The sequence below is a fragment of the Corylus avellana genome, chromosome 5 (genome assembly GCF_965113065.1).
Source record: "Corylus avellana chromosome 5, dhCorAvel1.hap1.2, whole genome shotgun sequence".
NCBI classification, from domain to species: Eukaryota; Viridiplantae; Streptophyta; class Magnoliopsida; order Fagales; family Betulaceae; genus Corylus; species Corylus avellana.
The window spans coordinates 22,097,416-22,118,514 of record NC_142494.1 but is presented as its reverse complement, the minus strand read 5'-3'; the positions used below and the strand labels follow the sequence as shown (position 1 = coordinate 22,118,514).

Here is a 21,099-nt window from a genome sequence, read left to right as displayed (position 1 = left end):
TATGCTAATAAATTGAAAATTTTAATGCACCCAAACTGAACAAAAAGTGAGACTAGCAGCTTAATATTAGGTTTAATATTCAGTAATTCCTCATCCTTTTTGTGTTGACCTTCATTTGTTTATCTAGTGTTGATTTTTTTTATATATATAATTAGACTACTCTTAACAATAGTGATAGTATAATTTGACACGATCGCCATAAGTAAAGGAATTTATTTGATTCTTGTGTCTAAAGGATCACCCACTAAACTACTCTGTCAATATCTAAGCTTTCCCGCAGTTACAGTTGCCAAATACAGATGACTCTTGGTCTTTTGCAGTCAGCATCAAATGGAAAATCGCAAAAAATTAATATACATATGTATGTATATATCAGACAGGAGGAAATCAAAGTTAATTTACAATTAGAGTACACTAGTAAAACCAAGATATAGGGAGAGATTCAAGGCTTCCATAATTTCATAGTGCAGTCTTCACCATACGTTGCCACAAGATTCCTGTGTGGGTGATGAGTGACGCCAATTACATCTTTTTCATGGACCTGCAAGTGCCCCCACAGATAACGAAAATACATATTCATATACAAATGGATGAATATAGAACCCCAAAGGCATTTATGATTTATGCACCCAATGAAGAGCAACCTAATGCCCTAGCAGAAGCATACCTTCATTAGATGCTCTAGTTTACCAGATTGATAGCTGAAGCAGTACATATTCCTGCATACAATTCACAGATTTACATGGCTGATAATAAATAAATTCATAAGCAAATAAGAACAAGCATAATTAGCATCATAGATATACTATACAACATATGTTTCAACTTGGACTTCTACAGATACTCTCATATTACACATGGTAAATAAGATCAAACTTCTAAATGAGTCCATGGCAAAAGAGAGTGTAGAAAGTTTACCTGTCTTCACCAATACAGTAAATCCATTCCCCTTTTGGTGACAAACAGGCTGCAACAAAGTCTCCACCTTCTCTTTTACCAGATGAGAAGCTCTTCACAACCTACACCAAAATCATGCAGAAGAATCATAATCAACTAGATGCATTGTCACATGCCATGTGCACACTTCCTAGTTCCTACCACACCTAGTTTCTTTATTTCTTCCACAAATGGTCATTTTCCACTATGGAATTCGGTGGGGAACAGATACTTCCCAGTTTGTAAGAACCTGGTGGAGAATGGGTTCTGTGGATGTTTGCCTTAATTTGAATTAATAAAAATGGGCTTGTAATATTTAAATTGCACACAATAATATCCTTTTTAGGTATTGATTAATTAACTTGATCAAAATTTCCTGTTCCATAGAAAATTTGAGTTTGCATTCTATAGTACGTCTTGGATCTCTTACAGTTTTTTTGACTTGGTACTGAACATAAACAGGAGATAAAAACTAATCCATATATCTGTCATTTAAGCAACCCATATCTGCACTGCAATCCATATATCAACACTATCTTCCTCAACTTACCTTATTCGACGCTAACCAATGAAAAAAAAAAAAAAAATCTAAGAGTTTTTCCCTTCAAGTGATAAATAATGTGGGAGTTAATATGTGAAAATGGTTGTACCCTCTAATAAGTCTATGAGAAAAGTTTCATTTTAACCTTTTGGGTGGCATAAAGAAAATCTAAGGACAAAGCACATTTACAGCACAGATGCAGTATGTCATACTTGTAAGGTATATCACTTTGATATTCTGCACTTTGGGACTCGAGATTGTCACTAGAATACAAATGATTCATAATGACTGAGAAAGCTTCAGCTATAAGTCGATTCCAAGCCAGGAAATTATGCAACAACTCGTATTTCTTTTACACATCCGAGTTATTTACAATCTTTACCATGCTGGTCCACATACAATGTGATAACTGATAGGCATAGTTACGAAAACTCGTAATTTCTAGAACCAGAAAGCAATGGAAACAAATTTACGCTACATTTTTCATTAAGAATAAGTACCTGTCCTTGAAGTGTCATAATGTAGATCGATGATGTCTTATTACAAACAATAATATGATCAGTACTTTTGGGGAAAAGATGAACAGAATTCACAGAAGCATCACCTCCCTAATAGAGAAGAATAAACCAGCAGTTAGTTACAAGAACACTAAAGGAAAATGAACTTTTAAAACAGACAATATCATAAAATTGTTATAACACATGAGAAAGACATATTTTGGTACCCGTAAAGGAGGTGGTGGCTTAAATGTTTGCAGACAGTCCGTAGTCTTCACATCCCAGACCTATACAACATAACCATGTTTATTTTATGCACTTACGAGAACAGAAAAGCCTTACCTAGTGGATATCTTGAGCTATTAATATGTAACCCAAATAACTTACCTTTACTGTGCAATCACTAGATGCAGTAATAACACGACTTCCATCAGCTGTAAAGATAGCATCATTCACGTAAGAAGAATGGCCACGGAATTCTTTCAACAACTTCCCAGATTTCAAGCCATGGATTCTGTATCAAAAATAACACAATTTCAATTTTATTTTTAATAAGATTAATTATAAGACAGAAAGGTACAACTTAAGTACACAAATGTATACAAAAGGTCACACTAAATGATCTAAAAATTAGTTCAAAAAATCCTGAAAGGAAAAGAAGGGGTAGTGTCTAAAGTAGTCACCAAATCAAAAAGCATTATGAGAGAACAAGTTTTAGTTTTTCTGTGAGACTAGATAAAGCCGAACCAGAGTTACAGATTCCCCTACCCACCCTACTGAACAACTTAAGTATTATGAGATGCAAGTTTTAGTTTATTCTCCAAAACTAGATAAGGCTGAACCAGTGTTACTGGATTACTCTGCCTACCCTACTGAACTGAATCTGTACATCCAGGTTTGTGATAGTTCTTTTTTTTTTCTTTTTTTTTTTTTTTTGATAAGTAATAAGAAGTTTTAATAGGTTTGTGATAGTTCTAAGTCCCAATTCTTCAAATTTTATTTTATTATTTTATTTTTATTTTTTAAAAAATAAGTGATTCATTGAAAAGCGCTAAGGGGCGCAATCCTAGTACACAGGAAGTATACAAAGAAAAGTCCCACTATCCTAATGTACGATTTGTGGTCATCATTTTTTATAAGTAATTTTTGGTCATCAATACTGAATAAAGAAGGGATATTTGGCCAAAAATTTATGAATGAGAATTTATATATGCAGAAGATAATGAAGAAAATTTGTAGATAAAAACTTTCATTGAAGAATTCTTTTGATAATTAATTCAAATTTTATTAAAAGCAGAAGGAACTCCAAAGTACACTGACAATATACAACAGAAAACACCTAACTAGAGTGAACAAAAGAAAAAACCCAAACAACCCAACACCAAACATAACCCAACCAAAAAAAAAAAACCATAAAAAAATAAGCCCTCAAACCCGAAACCCCCAAACACCAAAAGCCCACATGAAGCACTTAAAGCTAAAAAACGTGAGCCGCCTTTCCCATGCCTAGAGGACGCGCCTATATTTCATAGTTTATGGAGCATGCTAGGTTCAAAAGCTCCCTTCTACCTCAAACAACCCAACACCAAACATAACCCAACCAAAAAAAAAAAAAAAAAAAAAAAAAAACCATAAAAAAACAAGCCCTCAAACCCGAAACCCCCAAACACCAAAAGCCCACATGAAGCACTTAAAGCTAAAAAACGTGAGCCGCCTTTCCCATGCCTAGAGGACGCGCCTATATTTCATAGTTTATGGAGCATGCTAGGTTCAAAAGCTCCCTTCTACCTCTGGAAATAGAGCACACTCCCTTAATCTCCCAAGGATTATCCTCATCAATGGCTGTTAGGAGAGCCATTGTCTAATCCTCAACCCCCTCACAAGAAACCCCCACCATAGGACAAACGTTCTTAACACAAAATAGAGCCCAATCCAATGAATTGATGGGGGGACAAAACTGCCCTTCCTCCCCATCATCCCTCACAACCAGCACTGACTACAAAGCAACAAACAGCACTTTTGGCAATGGCTGAGAATGTGCCGGCTTATGCACACAACCCTGAGCCTCATTAGAGGGCCTCGGCCCAAGAAACCCCTGCCAAAGCAAACCCCTTGCTGGAAGTGATTTCTGGACATCAACATTCACGGTCCCCGAGACATGGGCTACGATCTCAACAGACGCTTTCGGCAAAGCGACAGAAGGCGTAAGTAGCAGGCTGACATCCATCTTTGAAAGCCTACTATACTTGGTCTTACGGTTACAGAACTTCAAGGGCTTAGTCACCCCACCGATATCAGGGGGTCCAAAAACAACCGGCCCAATCCCTACGGGCACCAAAAAAGGCATAGAGGCATATACTTAACACATACAATAGTGTACATAGAGGCATCTATATATGTGTGTAAACATAAATGCATATTGTACCAAAAGGAATTTTTTTTTTTTTTTTTTTTTAAGAAAAAAGGGCATTTCGATGCAAAACACAAAACAACCAAGCCAGCCTACCCCCAATATACAGCAAACCAGGAATAAAAGCATACCGCAACCCTGTGGCCACACCATGAATCCAAACATACCATATTGCAGGTAAGTTTGAGCTGACAATATCAAAAGTCTAGCCATTCCTTTCTCACCATATGAACACCATTCAAAATAAAACTGAATTGAACTACTTCCATGCCTTCATCCCTCCCTTTTCAGCACTCTAGCATCCCACAACTGTCGTGTGACATCACCAACCAGACTCCCAAAATGTAGAATACTAACAATCAAATATCCAGCACAAATAGTGCTGGATATAGATCGCAACTGTCTCACCACTATATTACATCAAAATTCATTATGGTGTTCACTGATCATGAAAGAAGAGAGCGCAAGTACCATCACAATAAACTTACAAGAGGCTGAAAAATATTCCATCCACAGCTATGTCCTTCAATGAACACAACTTATGATTGCCTCTCATCATAGTTGAAGTCCACAAACAAGAAACTCATCCATATTTCAACTAAAAACATGCTTCCAATGATGAATCCATCCATATAAAGTCACGACCACTTTCCTATCAAAATTTTATTTTAAAAAAAAGAAGAAAATATTAAGATTCCTTGCTCCCAAAACTCCTGATCGTATGGGAAAACAACCATCATCCAATATACCAGATAACTCGTATCAAATATCAGTCCACAAGAAATAGAAAGTAGACAGATAACAAGAGTAATTTTACGCCCTTCAGACAAATATAATTTTTTCTACCCAGCCAACCTCCAACCAGTCCTCTCAATAATTGCATCCATACTGTTTGAGTCTTAAAGAGGCCACAAGGAGGTATAGGGAGCCCTCCTTGAAGCCCAAAAAATCTACAAGGCTACCATTTCCGTCAGCCCCTCTAAACCACCCTACTAGGAATAGTTCACTCTCATTCGAGTTCATCCTAAAACCACATTGAACTTCATAACAAATAACTTCAACATTAAAAATCAAACAGTTTATAACCAGCACAACTACACAGGGATATGGTAACTATTAAAAATGAAAATAGAGACATAAATAAACTAGGATAATGCATATAGTTAGTATCACATTATACTACAACTACACATGCAACTATAGATGTGCCACACTAGAAAGCGTAAGCAACAAAAAGGTGTTCATAAACCTTGCTGTACTGTCAAATGATGTACTTAGTAACTGGCTTCCATCTCGAGAGAAGACAAGACTTGTGACACCCTGAGAATGTGCACGTTCAAGACGGCGCAAGCATTGACCAGTTCTTATACGCCAAACCTGATATAACACAACAAATTAATGACGTTAGAAAGTTCATTAATCAAACTTCTGATTTCAATAAATGTGGGGAAAATATATTTAAGATTTTAAACTTACTAGATCTGTATTATTCAAACTTCTTTGGCAATATTAAGAACCGGCATGATCCATTGGCTTTCTTTTATAGAAGTAAACCCGATTTCATTAAAATAGTGCAAAGATACAACCCAAGTACATAGGAAGTATACAAGAGAAACACCTAACGAGATGAAAAAAAAAAAAAAAAAGGAAGAAGAGAGAGAGATAGAGAGATCAAGTAAAACATAAAAACTAGAAATATTAAAGTCAAAGGCAGCTGCCTAGTAGTAAAATGACTTGAAGAAAAAAGCCTTAAGTTCCAGCACCGTCTGCTTGTGGTCTTCAAAACTCCAATCATTTTTTTCTCTCCAAAGACACACATTAGGCAAGACGGAATGATCTTCCACACTCCAGCATTCTGAATGCTACCCAATTGCCCAATCCAGCAAGTGGAAAGGTCGACGACTCTATTAAGCAAAAACCAAGCTAGCCCTACACGGCTAAAAACAGAGCAGTAGCAATCTAACAATGGAGTAAAAGGAGGTCCACCGACTCCACATTCCTCTTGCACATATAGCACCAATCCACCACTATGATATGTCGCTTCCTTAGGTTATCCATGTTGAAGATCTTCTCTAAAGCGACCAACCAAGCGAAGAGCGACGCGCTCATGGGACCTTATTCTTCCAAATACTCCTCCAAGGGAAAAGAGTACTAACATGGGGAAGGACATTGTAGAAAAATATAACCCCACCCCATACGATGTATGAACCAGATTTGAACATCACCCACCCCATGAGCTACCACATTTAGAATTCACTACCACCCTCCACAAGGCCTCTCTCTTATACACGTAGCGACATAACCACTTTCCCAATAGAGCTTGATTGAACAAAAGTAAATTTGGACCCCCAACCCTCGTTCAGAGATAAAGAACAAACCTTAGAACAAATTGGAATTTGATCTCTTCACCAAACCCTCCCCATAAGAAATCTTGTTATAACTTTTCTATGCAATTGGCGACACCAGCTAAGAGGGGAAAGAGAGACAGTAAATAGGAAAATTGGATAATGTGCTCTAAATCAAAGTTATCCTCCCACCCTTAGACAAGAACATCCTCTTCCAGTTAGACAAACGACACTCAATCTTCTCAATAATGGCATAGCAGATAGATAAGGCCTTAAAAGAAGCTCCCAACGAAAGGCTAAGATACTTCAAAGGCAAAGAAGAAACCCGCAACCAAGGATGCTAGCCAAACCATCAACATTATTGACATCTCCAACATAGACCAATTCAGATTTAGTCAGGTTAATTTTCAAACCATAAGAATAAGCCACGCAAGTACCAAAGATGATCTGAATTTTCTCCCACAAAATATCAAAGTGTCATACGCAAACAAAAGATGGGAGATGTGAAAGCACCAAAATTCCTAGACCCCATAGAAAAACCAAATAGAAAGCTCCTATTCATTGTAGTCGAGATCATTTTACTTAAAGCCTCCATGACAAGGAGACAAAGGATCTCTCTATCTCAGACCACAAGAGCTACTTAATGCCGCATTCATTGCTCTCATCCCGAAGAAATATGGGGCTGTCGATAGATAAGGATTTTCAACCTATCAATCTAGTGGGTGGAGTTTACAAAATTGTTGCCAAGGTTCCAGCTAATAGGTTGAAAATGATTGTGGAGAAGATCATCTCCAAGCACTAGAATGCGTTTATAAGGGATAGGCAAATCTCCTAGATTCAATTCTTATAGCTAATGAATGCCTAAATAGTTGGATTAGAGATAGAGAGTTGGTCAATGGATTCCCCGCTTTTCTTGTACATGCAACACCAGTCCATCACTATGACGTGCCTCTTCCTAAGGTTATCCATAGTCACAATATTCCCTAATGCTACTGTCCAAACAAAAAAAGCCACTCTCAAAGGGGCCTTGTTTTTCCAAATGCTCTTCCAAAGGAAAGAAAAGTCCGCAGGAGGGCTAAGTGCATGATTAAAGAGATCTGACCTTGAACGTCTGCCTTTAGGAAGGAACCAAAAAATTCTATACTCACCACCTTGACTCATCATGAATGAGTACAAAAGATTAAAAAACAAAGTGTCGATCTCCACCTCCAAATCAAATCATAAACCAAAAGACTATCATAAGACTAACGCTTGTATCCATTTGGAAGAAGTCAACATGGACATTAATGAAACAACCATCAAGATAAGATAAACATGTGCTGCATTCTTACATTTGGGGATAGAAGAAAGGATCCATCCTGAAATTAAGTAAAAACTTACTTTAATCTTTCCATCTTGTGATCCAGATGCAAGCATCTCAGAATCTCTGCTAAAATCAACACAAAGCACGGGATCATCATGCATCATAAATGTTTCCTGCCAAAGATTACATGTGTCAGTAGCACAAGATGACATGGAAACCTCAAAGGAATTATTGAAAACTACATATCACTTTGAATGAATCCAAGGACAAGAAACTGCTATTCATCTCAATGTCGTTATTTCGCTACTACCAGGCCTATATATGGTCAAAACTCTAATAAGTTGTCTTTACATGTTAGCATAGTATTATCAAGAAAATATGTTTACAATCGCTACCAAAACAAATAAAGATTCAATGTTAAGTCGCCATAAGAAGCATGCATATGACAAGAGAAGCGCCTAAGCAAACACACACCACCTAGGCACTCAAGGTTCACTCAGCAAGACCTTGCCAGATCCTTCCCAGGTAATATTGCCAAGGTTTCATAAGAGATTTTATAAATGTAATAGAGATGAATTTTTCTTTTATATAAGTAACAAAGATTAAATTACTATCATCTGTTCGGAGCATCACCACCTCTAACTCAATAATCCACTTGAAAGAAAACATGAAACATGATAAATCACAGTGGAAAGAAAGTAGATATTTCGAAAGGAGATAGGCTATAAGAGACCAATGACCGTTCAGCCCCCATTATCAGTGTTCCAGCACAAATGTCAAAATATGTGCACAGGGGTCACTATTTAAATTCAGGCACTCATACATCAAGTATTATGTATGAGTTTACCATTGGATCAAAATCCATATTGATCATCTCAAATCTAATAATGATTTTAAAAGCCATATTACCTTTGGGGAGACAAAAGTCCTACTTCTAGCATTATTCAAGGAAAAAACATGTTAAAGAGGATTCAAACACTATTTAAATGGCTAAAAAGTAAAAATATTGAACAATTCGACCTATCAACTAAAATATGTATATCATTTTGTAATTGCACAATGAGTGAAGTTAAAACCGTGACAAATTTATTATGAAGCCAATTCGTTAGACTCAAGTACATAAAATCATATTCACAACTACCAAGAGAAAGGTAAAAAATTCATGACTAAACTATACCTTGATCCCTAAAAAAAGGGCATGTTCCAATTTGGTCCCTAGATTTTAAAATCTTCCAAAATCATCCCTAACAATTTTAATTTTGAGCAATATAGTCCTTCCATTCACATTGATAATGTTGCCATCACAAAAAAAAACAAAAAAATGTTGTGGAATAAATTGGGACGACCTACACCATTAATTGTAATGGCATTGCTCGTCTAATGAACATAAGGACTACAATGCTCAAATTTCTAAAATTAAAGAGATGAAATTAGAGATTTTCAAATCTGGAGACCGAATTCAAAGTTTAAAAATCCATGGACCAAATTAAAGCCTACACTTTCAAGGTCTAAAAATTTAGTTTAACCAAAAATCATGATATATAAAAGATAACAAAGTTATCATGTTTTCAAGACCAATGTAACATGGTTAAGAGTATAAAAAAAAATAAAAAAAATAAAAAATAAAAAAAGGGATATATTGTATTGAATTAGTAAAAACTTTCAAAAGGTACATCTTTTTTTTCTTCTTCATGGCAAGTATAGCATGACCACTTTTCAAGTAGATATGCATTGCTTTTGCAACTACAGTTGTGCACTATGCTTCTTGCTTAAGAGCAACTAAAGGCACTCTTATAACATTGATGTGAATTACTCAGGCCACTCAAAAGATTACATCTTGTACAGATGACACACAGATAGAGGTCTGATTAGGTCTGTAGAGTACCTGTCTCATTCCTGATACACATATTTGCAGCACAATCTAAATTGTAGCTTTCCTCAACATAGTTCAATAACTTTTTGTGGTAAAACAGAGTCCAAAATGTTCAAATCGCCCCAATTACAAGCCACATTTATTTTCTATACGAAGTCATTGAATGGTTTTGTAACAGTTGAAAAATGAAAATCATGCAACAATTCCTAGAACTTAAAGTACAGCTCCCAAAAATATCCAAGCATGAAGAAAGAATATGGCAACATATATATGATAATGTATGTATGCATGTATACTCACATCAGCCTGGTATTGGAGATCCTTCTTGAGCTTCCCACTGATGTAATCCCAGACCTAATAGTGATGCAGAAATCAGAGCACTCCAATTTTATCAACTTTTAATGAAAAGAAAAGTATCATAATATAAACCTCGACAAATCCATCAACAGAACAAGAGACAAGAAACTGTCCATCTGGTGAGAATCGCGCACATTCTGCGTGACTTTTAGTCCCAAACTGCAAGAACGCACCAAGAGAAACATCAGATCAAAAGTTTAAAACTACAAAGTCAAATTTTTTTTTTTTTTTTTTTGATAACGTAGGAGAACTTTACTCAGATTAATTGCACGTCACAAACACATACCGTAACAACGTCAAAATTATATAGATAAGAAACAAATACAAAACAAAAATATACAAAGAATAAAGTAATTCACAACAAAGTAGAGATTAAAAGTTTACAATTGAATATATATTACTCATTCCAAACAGAAGAATGCAATTATCTCCCTTTCTATAAAAAAAATCAATTTTTTTTGGCAGGATCAAAATGATGTTTACCAACAGTAAAAATATTTTTGAGGGGGCCAGAATAAGTGGTGGAGATCATCTAGTTAGTTTATCAACTTTTATGAGTTCAAATGACCACTGGGATTTTACTTCGAACTCCAACAAAGATTAGAATTTAATACTCACACACATTCAGCACATTTCCAGATCTCTTTTAGTACATGACAAATGTAGTCTAGTCCAATTATTTTGTGAAACAACATTACCATTTTAATCAATAAAACAGATGACACAGTAGTAGGTACAAAGTAATAAAGAAAGAAACTCATAAAAAATATGAAGTCGCAATACGAACAAAATGAGCCATTAACAAGAATTGAGAACAACAACCTTAGGAACTTACTTTCACAAAGGAGACAAGCCAAAGAAAACATTTTTCTATTAAGGTAAATGGAAGCACATCATCATAGACAACTCTAGGGCTATGTCAGACTAAAAGAGTTGGAAACGAAGAAATATGACTGAATGTTTCCTTCACTCGGTGTAATGTTGTTCCTAGTTTAATAAACACCCGTACAGTACAGGGTATTTTGGGGATTTTCTTAATACGTCCGTACAAGTAGGGTTTAGGGTTTTTCCTATATATATGTTATGATGTAAACCCTAAATCATTAAGAGTAAAATACAGCCGCCTTTCTGTGGATGTAGACACATTGCCGAACTACGTTAAATCTGTGTTTTGACTCTCTTTTCGATTCTATATTGTTCATCAATTATTGTGTACGGTAACAACAATCTACTATTCAAAGGCAATACAAAAATCAAAATTGAAAAATCTATCTCATTCAACTCTAAGTTTGAAATCATGTGCTAGTCACTGACACTTGATGCGTACATCAGTTCCACCAAATAGTCCAACACAAAAAATCTATGAAACAAAAACCAAGATTACACCCTCCAAAGTACCCAGCAGAAAATACAACAAATGATCAAATAAAATTGATTTGCATGATCCATTCAGTGAAGCCTCCATTCCTCACCAGCAAGAACACAACAAAAATAACGTCACAAACAATAAATTAATTACAGTAAAAACACTTTCAACATAAGTAATAGATTAACAAAAGGGTACCTAAAATTGTGTACAACAAAAATATATACACCTCACCTTTATTGTGTGTGAAAGATTTGTTGGATACATGTCATCTACGTCTTGTTTCATAGCAGCAGTTCCTCGAAATAAGTCAAACTGTGTTCCTTGAGGAAGTAACCCTGAAAGAGCAATAGATCAAAAGATGCTTTGTCAAGATATAGGATATGTATATCTTGCTAAAGTATTCGCCAAGTGTTTTATATTTTCAGTTTGAAAACATATTTTTCTCAAATACATTAACAAACAACACAAAACACTTGTATAAAACTTTTTACACCTTGTAGGAATATTTTGACAAAAGAGGTGCTAAACTTTTACAGAGATGGGAGCTAACTTATTGTTGAAAAAAAAAAAAAATAGTCATTGTGTAGCCACCTTGATCTGGTTGGGTTGGTCATGCGCCCACCACAATAGGCCAAGGTTGCCCACACAACCACTCCAACTAGAACAAGGGTGATCGTGTAGCCACCCCTCTCCTCCACTGAGGTGGCGACATGGCCACTTTTTTAATTTTTAATTTTTTATAATTAAGGAATTAGCTCTACATCTATTTGGGTTTTCTCAAAATAAACAGATGTATTTTATGGAAAACATTTTCTCAAATGCAGATCTCACCATAAAACACATCTCACATTTATGTCACATTAAAACACTTTGCCAACCCAAAAACAAAAAAACATTTATCCCAATACACTAAAAACATAGCCATAGCTTCTAAGCATGCATGTCTAAATGGAAACAAGCAATTGTCCTCTCCAGACATTGAAAAGTAGGCATGATAAAGCATTAACAATTTTTTTTTTGATAAATCATGATAAAGCATTAACAATAAATTTCACTTTTTTTTTAATAAGTCATTGTAAGTTCAATGGCAGGCCATCTTCAGTCGTTTTGGGTTGTATTGGGTCATGCCTAGCAAGGTGGCGGGCTTGTTTGCTTGTTGGTGGGCGGGAGGTCGCTCTAGGTGTGCTGTTGTTTGGAAAATGGTCCCTCTATGCATTATGTGGTGCCTTTGGTTAGAAAGGAACGAAAGATGCTTTGAGGATTCAGAGAGATCATTGGAGGAACTCACGGCCTTTTTTTTCCATACGCTTTACACTTGGACAGCTGCTTGGCTCGCTCCTATAGTTATTAGCTATCTTGATTTCCTTGTTCTTTTCTTTTCTTCTAGCTAGTCGTTTCCCTTGTATACCCCATGTGTACTAGGGTTGCGCCCCTCTGCGCTTTTGATATATAAACATTACTTATCAAAAAAAAAAGTTCAATAAAAAGCGTAAAGGTGCAACCCAAGCATACATGGAGTATACAAGAGAAAAACCTAGCTAGAAGTGGAGATCTAAAAAACCATGATAGTTCGAAATACTAAAATCTAAGGCAACCGCCAAGAGAAAACGAGTCTGAAAGAATAAACCCTTTGATTCTGCTAAGGTCCTCTCACGGTCCTCAAAGCTTTAATCGTTTTTTTCCCCCCCAAAGACACTACATAAGGCAATGCGGTATCATCTTCCAAACTACATCAAGCTAAAACCTACCCCCTAGCGCTCTCCAACAGGCAAAGTGATCTACCACACTCCTAGGCATAACCCAAGTCAAACCTACACTGTTGAAGATAGTATTCCAAAGAGCACCTGCAATATCATAGTGGAGTAAAAGATGATCCACTAACTCCCCATTCTTCTTACACATGTAGCACCACTCAACCACAATGATATGTCATTTCCTTAGATTGTCCCTAGTGAGAATTTTCCCTAAAGCGGCTGACCATGCAAAAACTCCACTCTCAAGGGAACCTTATTCTACCAAATACTCCTCCAAGGAAAATGAGTATTATAATGGGGAATAAGAACAAAACCCACCAGCAAGACATTCGGGATCCACCCCACCGCAACTCAAACTGGGCCCCTGCAAAATAAATGATTATGCCCGAAACCAAAGCCGGAATGGTGTACGTACCCGCTTGCGTTTTCACCCTCCAAGAAATGAGTTTTGGCTCCGGGTTGGGCCCAATTTATGAAAGCCATCTCATTTGATTGGCCCACCAACAATGGAACAAATCTTGGATCATCAAACAAGGTACGCGGGGTTGGGCCATATTCTTGCCCTGGCACACATAACACCACTAGGCTTGCAACATAACTTGACCCAATGTAGCTCACACCCGCATCTATGCTAGCTTCCAACCTTCAAACCGACCCATAATGACCCAGGCCCACATCCAACCTTTAAATCACTCAGTCCAGCTCCTCTCTCATTGCTCCAACTGGGTTCCCATATCACGACAACTCCATTGGTGCAAATTTTGGCGTTATCCTCACCCATACCCGCTTACCCTAGTCGTACGAACAACATTCATCCCTCACCGATACTAGGTGCATGGAATGTAGTACGACCAACCAGCGCCTCCTTGTACAACCATTGCACCGCCTCTAGCTTCCTAGTCACTGGAATACGCACCTCCATCTTTGTCGATGCATACTCACAACAAGTTATTTCCAAACAAGTGGCACCATAACCTTCCTCGAGCAATGGCTGAGAAGACCCACCCATTCCTCCCCTTTGTCCACCACCATATGAAACACCAAAGGAAGTTGCAGCCTTTTTCAGTTTGATCACCCAACCATACCAACCTTTACCTTTTCGACCCTTTGGATGAAACTCTAATTTAGGTTAATCTAAGGTTAAAAACTGCATTGGACATAAATGTTGATATATAAGATGAAACAAGAATTAAATTCTCAGAATGCGACTAGCATTGTTGAGTGCACTCTAGGCCATCCAGATCTTCCCTCATTCAATAAACGATTACAAGAAAATAACTTACATATTAAAACATGAGGGAGACAGAGAGTTGAAAAATTAAATGGCATATCCACTATAGCCCAACTAATGAGAGCTTCCTCATTGTTTTCACAAAAAATCACATGAAATATTTTAAATATAGCACAACACTATTAGCAAATTATAACCTTGGTGCTGCTGCCACTTCAGAGCCTGGCCAATTAGAGCCATCAATCGTGATGGCGGCACCACAGTGACTTCGGCAGCAACAGCTGAAAACACAGAAGAATATGAAATTTATCAATACACAAAAAACACATAAAGAAATAAAAACAGAGGAAACTGGGATTATAAAAGAAAGTTCATAAATTTGCAATGATCAAAATCCATGCACTCATTTATATCTTTGCTACCTATATGCCCAGAAGAAAAGAAAAATACCATTGCTACCAATATTACAAACCAAATAATTCGCATTCAAAGGGTTATTATTTTGCCAAGTCATATAATGAAGCTTTGCAAGAACTAAAATTTTCAATTTGAAAATAATGTTCGCAGGAAGACTCTTCTTTCTTAATCTTACATAGATTGACCTCCATACCAAATTGACTTCTTTATTATTTATTCTTAGTAACCATTCACTTCATACATTTGGTGAAATTAATATCCCCTACGATTATAATAATAGCTGTAACTATCAAGGATAAAATCAGTTCACATTCAATTAAGAGACATTAAAATAAAATAATGTTCACACGTTCTAAGTTATTGAAACTTAACCAACTAAACCCTTCCTAGGAGAGAAATCCGCAGGTCCAACTCTTGATCCTGGAAATTCTCTTTTTTTTCTTTTTTTTTCTTTTTTTTTCTTTTTTCTTTTTTTTTTTTTTTTTTTTATTTTTTATGACGGGGAACCTCGACAAGGCAGTGCCCTTCGAACCCACCCTTGCAAAGTAAACCTCAGACTCATGCACCACACACAGATGTTTCCCTACACGGATTAGGGTAAATCGCTCGCTTTTACACCAGGGAGTGTGGCCACAAGGGAGAGTTTGCACCTAGCAAGTCTCGAACTTGGAATCTATGGGGCAATACTCCCTAAGACCACAAGCCTCAACCACTAGGCCAACCCCTTGGTGTTGATCCTGGAAATATTCACAATCATATCTAATGAACACTCGGGAAATAGAGGACAACCTTGGGCAATTTGAGCGCGGCGTTTTTCCTTTGTTGAATCTTGGTAAGCCTGTAATATCACACATAATTTACAAGTAGTTCACTAAAAAAGGACATTAAAATCTCAACAAAGTCTGTCAATAATCAATCAAAACGTAACCATGACAATCGTTTTCACAATTCAAGCATTAGCATTCCGTTACTGGGCAGAGTTCCGTAAATACTATATAAAAGCCAATGCAACTGAGGCACCAAAAAAGAAGGGTAAATATAAAGGCACAGATTTCCGGTGGCCAGCTGCATAATGAGTGAGGTACACCACTATTTCACCTCCAATGTACTTTGATCGCATGATGAAGAAAACATATTGAATCACAAGGAATAAAATATGCACAAGGTTTCTTAATTTTTTTTTCCCCACATCCTGGCAGCCCAATAATGCAAGTGGGGTGCAGAATCTAATTCACTTCAGATTTAATTTAACAGCATGATGAAGAACATTAAGAACTATACGAAAAACAAAATGAACTCTTTTTTTTTTTTTTTTTAATTCTTCGGTATAGAAGCATTACCATAAAAAAACTGTCAAATCTATATAAAGCTTAAATGGTAAACTTATCCAATGAAAAGCATATATATTTTCTGGTAATTCACTAGAGCCAAGACTAGTAAGGAGCTGTATGAAGATACATAAATTTTGCTGCTTAATATGCAATTCCCAAAATAAAGGAGTGATTAAATACTTTTTTATAATAATTCAGATACATTTGTGAAAATTAATTTTATGTAAACTGTTGCCACAAACAGCTAAGTAATTAAAGTAACACATAATAACATTTATGTCATTTTATTATCTTAACCAGGACAATTATATGTAAACATATAGCAGACAAGGTTTTCCCATCCAGCGTGTACTGCCAAGGTCAGAGGATGACCCTTTCTAAGACCTGACTGATTTCAGTCTCATGGTAATTCAAACAAATTTTACAAACTTTAATAGAAATTTCCAGCTAATTTAGCCAAATTCTTATTAGAACCACTTCCAGCAAACACACACACAAAAGAAGGAAATAACTGTAACTCTCTTAGCAAAGAAATCAATCGTGATATTGCCTAAAGATTCCATTGATTTCTAATATTCTTGCTTCAGCTTTCAGATAGACCCCTGGTCAGTCACTCTTTCTTTTTTCATTTTACAGGAAATTAAAAAAATAAAAAAAATTACAAAAGATACAATTGAAATTCAATATAACAAAGGAGTTTTCCAAAGGAGGAAATTCAAAACCAAAACAACCATTATAACTACTATATCAATGTCAATGAAATTTTTTGACGAATAAATCAATTAGGAAAAATGACCTCTAAGATGCTCTCCTGTTTGCACTGCACAGTACCCCTTTTAGGCAAGAAATCAGTCTCACGACTCTCACCTGTGGTTTCAGACCAAAGTCACATGTATGAACCCTTTTTTTTTTTTTAGTTTGAAACTAGTGACCTCCGCTTCATAAGGCACGGTCCCCAGCCAATTAAGCTACCCCTTTGGGTTTCATGTATGAACCTCAACCTATGAATATCTGCTGCATACCATGAACTCATCTCCAGCACCCCCTCTTTTCTCTAAATAACAATACAATGACTGGAAATTCTCCCTCAACCATCAAACAATTCAAAAATTTATAATAATGCAGTAACAATATCACAGAAGATAGTTTAAATCTCCAAGGGTTCAAACATATGCCTAGTTCCTAAAGAAAATTAGTAATTTCCAACCCCAGACAAGCAACAGTTCACAAAAATGTATAATTTTAAAAGGAACTCATGCCCAGATAAATCACATAGCTAAGTGAAATGCCAAAAGGAAAAAAAATAAAGAAATAACAAACAAGATTTTCTTGACGTGAAAATGTATAGTAAATAGCAAGTAAAATAATCAAATTAGTAGTAGCGACTAACCTCATTTGGATCAAAGTAAGTTCGGACTAACAGATGCTCAAGTCGCAAATATCTTTCGGGTTGCTCTTGCTTCATGACACCCATTACCTGAGTTTGCCTTAAAATAGCACGTGCAGTATCCAACTCTCGAAGTTCAATCATCTCCAATACAATCTGCAGAATTCACAAGCAAAAAAAAATCAGAATATGTAAAGCAAAAATACTACATCAAATCACAGAAAGGACAAAATCCACAACCTTAGGAACCAACAAATATGAGAGAAAATGATCCACGGCCACCAACTACTTTATACATACAACACTAACAGTCGTGAAATGACCCCTAACAGATTATGCGTTCAAAAAATGCTCCAAAGGACACATTTCAACCAAAAAGTGCCAAATTGAGCAAACACCAACAGGCCAAATACTTCTCCACAGAAAAGAATGACCACAAAGTCCCTTAAAGCCCAGTAAGATGACCTCAAGTGTCTGGCTTCAGCTTGGTGATTAACAAGCCATATCCACACCCAGTAGATTTTACTCATGAGAAAGATCCAAGAATCAAAAGCTATGATGCATGAAATTTTGGGGAGGCTGGAGTTTGTGCCAAGTCCAGCCATTATCATTATTTTGCCCAAGAAGATACTTAAACCAATGTGGATATTTCTTCTCATGACACAGAAGATGCATGCATCTCACAGTTAATAAAATGTACATGCATCAGATGTGAAGTCCAGTGAACATAAATCCTACCATGTACCATATACAAATTCCAACATCCAGTCAAGATATGACACATAGTACCTCAATCCTAACCACATCAATTCTTTACAACAAAGAAAAACTTACATAAAAATTGCTAATGAAAATGACAAGGTACATTGACTACTTTGTTCTGACTATGTACTATGCTGACTTGTCATCTCTCGAACCTTGCACCAACTGTTGGAGGTATGGAACACTTTTAACAAATGTATGTTTAAACCATTCCAAATGTTTTGTTAGCATTGATCCCCTCAAATCATTCACATTTGCCTTACTTCAAATCCAACTTTTCTTCCAAAATGCCATCATGCATCATTGCCTCAATCAAGGACTCCAACAGCATTTTGAACCCACAAAAAGCCTTATATGACCAATTCTCATCTTTGACAACTTTCTTGTTCTATCTTTAAAGCATTTTGCTATCTATCTACATTAAAGGCATGCACAAACACACGCATTGCTTCTCCTACCCACACACACAAAAACAGTTGATATAAATCCCGATAGAACAACATTATGTCCCAAAAGGATACCCAATTAATCATTTTCCTTGAGTAATATATAATCATGGCAGTAATATTCTTATTTGAACTACCTATCAAAAAAATATATACTTATTTGAACCGTGGAATAAAAGAGGCTTAACAAGATATAGAAACCAACGAACTAGAATGTTAAATTCTGAAATGAAAATATCACCACAGTCAGTCACGTTCTGCATACCTGCTCGTACAAATCCTCCAATTTATTCCTGGGAAGTTTAAGCTGAGCCACTTGAGGCAATATCGCATCCCACCTCCCACTATTAATATCAGCAACAAATGTCTCCACGCTGTCCACAGTATTCAAAGAAACCTGGCACTCATTCTGTAACGTCTGAAACGTTTGGTGCAAGGAATTTTCTTTGCAAAATTGGAGCACAATCTTGATGACACTGCAAGGAAAACAAACAATACTAGGTCAGCATCTCTTCTAGCTAAAAGAGTAACAACATACACACCAATATCTAATTCCCTCCAATAATAATGATTAAAAAAACAAATAACTACATGCATTGATGTAAATGTGAGTCAAATTACACACGCTTTACACTACAAATTCACCAATAGACACACGCATATTTATTGGGCAATAAGATATTAGGTTCAATGATTATATCAAATAGCATAAGAGACTAAATTACACAGTGCACAAATCATTAAATAGCAAGTGTAAGGTAGTGCTCCACAAAAATTTTAGAGGAATTATTTTCCATAGAAAAAAAACAAACCGAATTTCATCTCTAGGTAGCATGATTTTCAACTTAGAGTACCTAAGCTCAATAGCATAAATGCAAGCTTTTCCGAAGAAAACCCCGTTTGGTTGCTAAGAAAATTTGAGAAGTAGAAAACTTACTCTCGAGCTTCGATTTCTAGCGTCGACATTTTCTCTTTCGATATCAGAAAAAGCCGAACTGAAGGGGAGAGAGAGAGAGAGAGAGGAGACTAGGGCTTGTTGGTTCGTTTTATCAGAGTAACGTCTTGGAGTACAGAACCACGGGTTTTTAATCTGAACCGAACCCGTTTGTAAACGGACCTGGTAACCCAAACTTAACCCGATCAATAAAGAGTTTTATTAAAGAATAAATGTAAAATTAGTTCATATGGTTGGCATAAATTACAAATTGTTCCACATCGTATTAAAATGAATTCAAAGGTTCCTTGGAGTATATCAAAAAAATAATTTAGTTTTTAGAGTCAAATTTTGTTAAAAAATTTGTGAATTCTATTAAGTGTCACATCAGCACCAATAGAATAACGACATGTGTCACTCTTAATAAAAAAATATATATATACTTGAAAAAAAAAAAAGTAAAAAATTAAAGGAAGGAGTGGCTCAGGAGTCGGGAGGTGGAAGGCCACTCTTAGATCTGGCTGGGTAGCCTGCAAACGAATTCTTCAGATGCATTTTTTGGTATGTTTGGGTTGATCTCGTTGGTTCTAATTTGGGTTCTTGGTTGGTATGTTGTTGCTAAATTGGTGGACCCCCCCCCCCCCCCAACACCTCCTTCCCTTCCCCAAAAAGGGACGGCTATTTTTTTTTTTTTTTAAATTACTTTTTTAGTTTTTTTTTTTTAATATATTTATTTTTTATTAAAAGTGACACGTGTCGTTATTATATTGGCACTGAAGTGGCATTTAATGGAATCTATCAAATTCTTTAACAAAATTTGACTCCAAAGAATAAATTATTTTTTTGGCATACCTTAAGAACCTCTGAATTACTTTTGATACAATATTAAGCAATTTGTAATTTAAGCCAACTATAATGACTGATTTTGCATTTATCTCTTATATTTGTGGTCAAGATTTAACATTTGTGCATTTGGTGTATATGATTCCATATTATTTAAATTTTTTAAGAGACATCCTAATATCGACTTCATTACACTGTTAAATACATCAACTTTAAATCATCGCCATAAAATTGATATTTCGGTTTGGGAGAAATGCCATACATATTGCGATGTACTCACTGAATTTGGTTTCATCCACATCAGTTTCCAAGATGCTTGTCGAATTATGGTTAAGGTAAAACCCTAATTTGTGATACCTCCAC

At 36.0% G+C, this 21,099-nt stretch overlaps 1 protein-coding gene across 1 annotated transcript; it reads right to left on the bottom strand.

The window, feature by feature from the left end:
* Positions 1-199: 199 nt before the first annotated feature.
* SMU1 (transducin family protein / WD-40 repeat family protein) lies at positions 200-20,000 on the bottom strand. Its single transcript, XM_088516480.1, has 16 exons — positions 19,897-20,000; positions 19,225-19,435; positions 17,755-17,907; positions 15,823-15,871; positions 14,814-14,897; positions 11,863-11,966; positions 10,335-10,421; positions 10,206-10,259; positions 8,110-8,205; positions 5,634-5,761; positions 2,362-2,488; positions 2,202-2,261; positions 1,978-2,085; positions 919-1,019; positions 668-719; positions 200-541 (listed from the first exon to the last, which is right to left on the bottom strand). The coding sequence occupies exons 1-16, from the start codon at positions 19,923-19,925 to the stop codon at positions 443-445; spliced, it is 1,542 nt and encodes a 513-aa protein (XP_088372606.1). The 5' UTR covers positions 19,926-20,000; the 3' UTR covers positions 200-442.
* Positions 20,001-21,099: the final 1,099 nt, after the last annotated feature.

What these genes read in the sequence shown, in the direction of transcription:
- SMU1 (XM_088516480.1), bottom strand. Translation starts at nt 19,925, where the DNA reads ATGTCGACGCTAGAAATCGAAGCTCGAGA. An exon ending in CCGCGCTCAAATTGCCCAAG is followed by an intron (nt 14,898 to 15,822) that starts GTTGTCCTCTAT and finishes CTGTGTTTTCAG; the next exon opens with CTGTTGCTGCCGAAGTCACT. An exon ending in ATCTCCAATACCAGGCTGAT is followed by an intron (nt 8,206 to 10,205) that starts GTGAGTATACAT and finishes AATCTTTGGCAG; the next exon opens with GAAACATTTATGATGCATGA.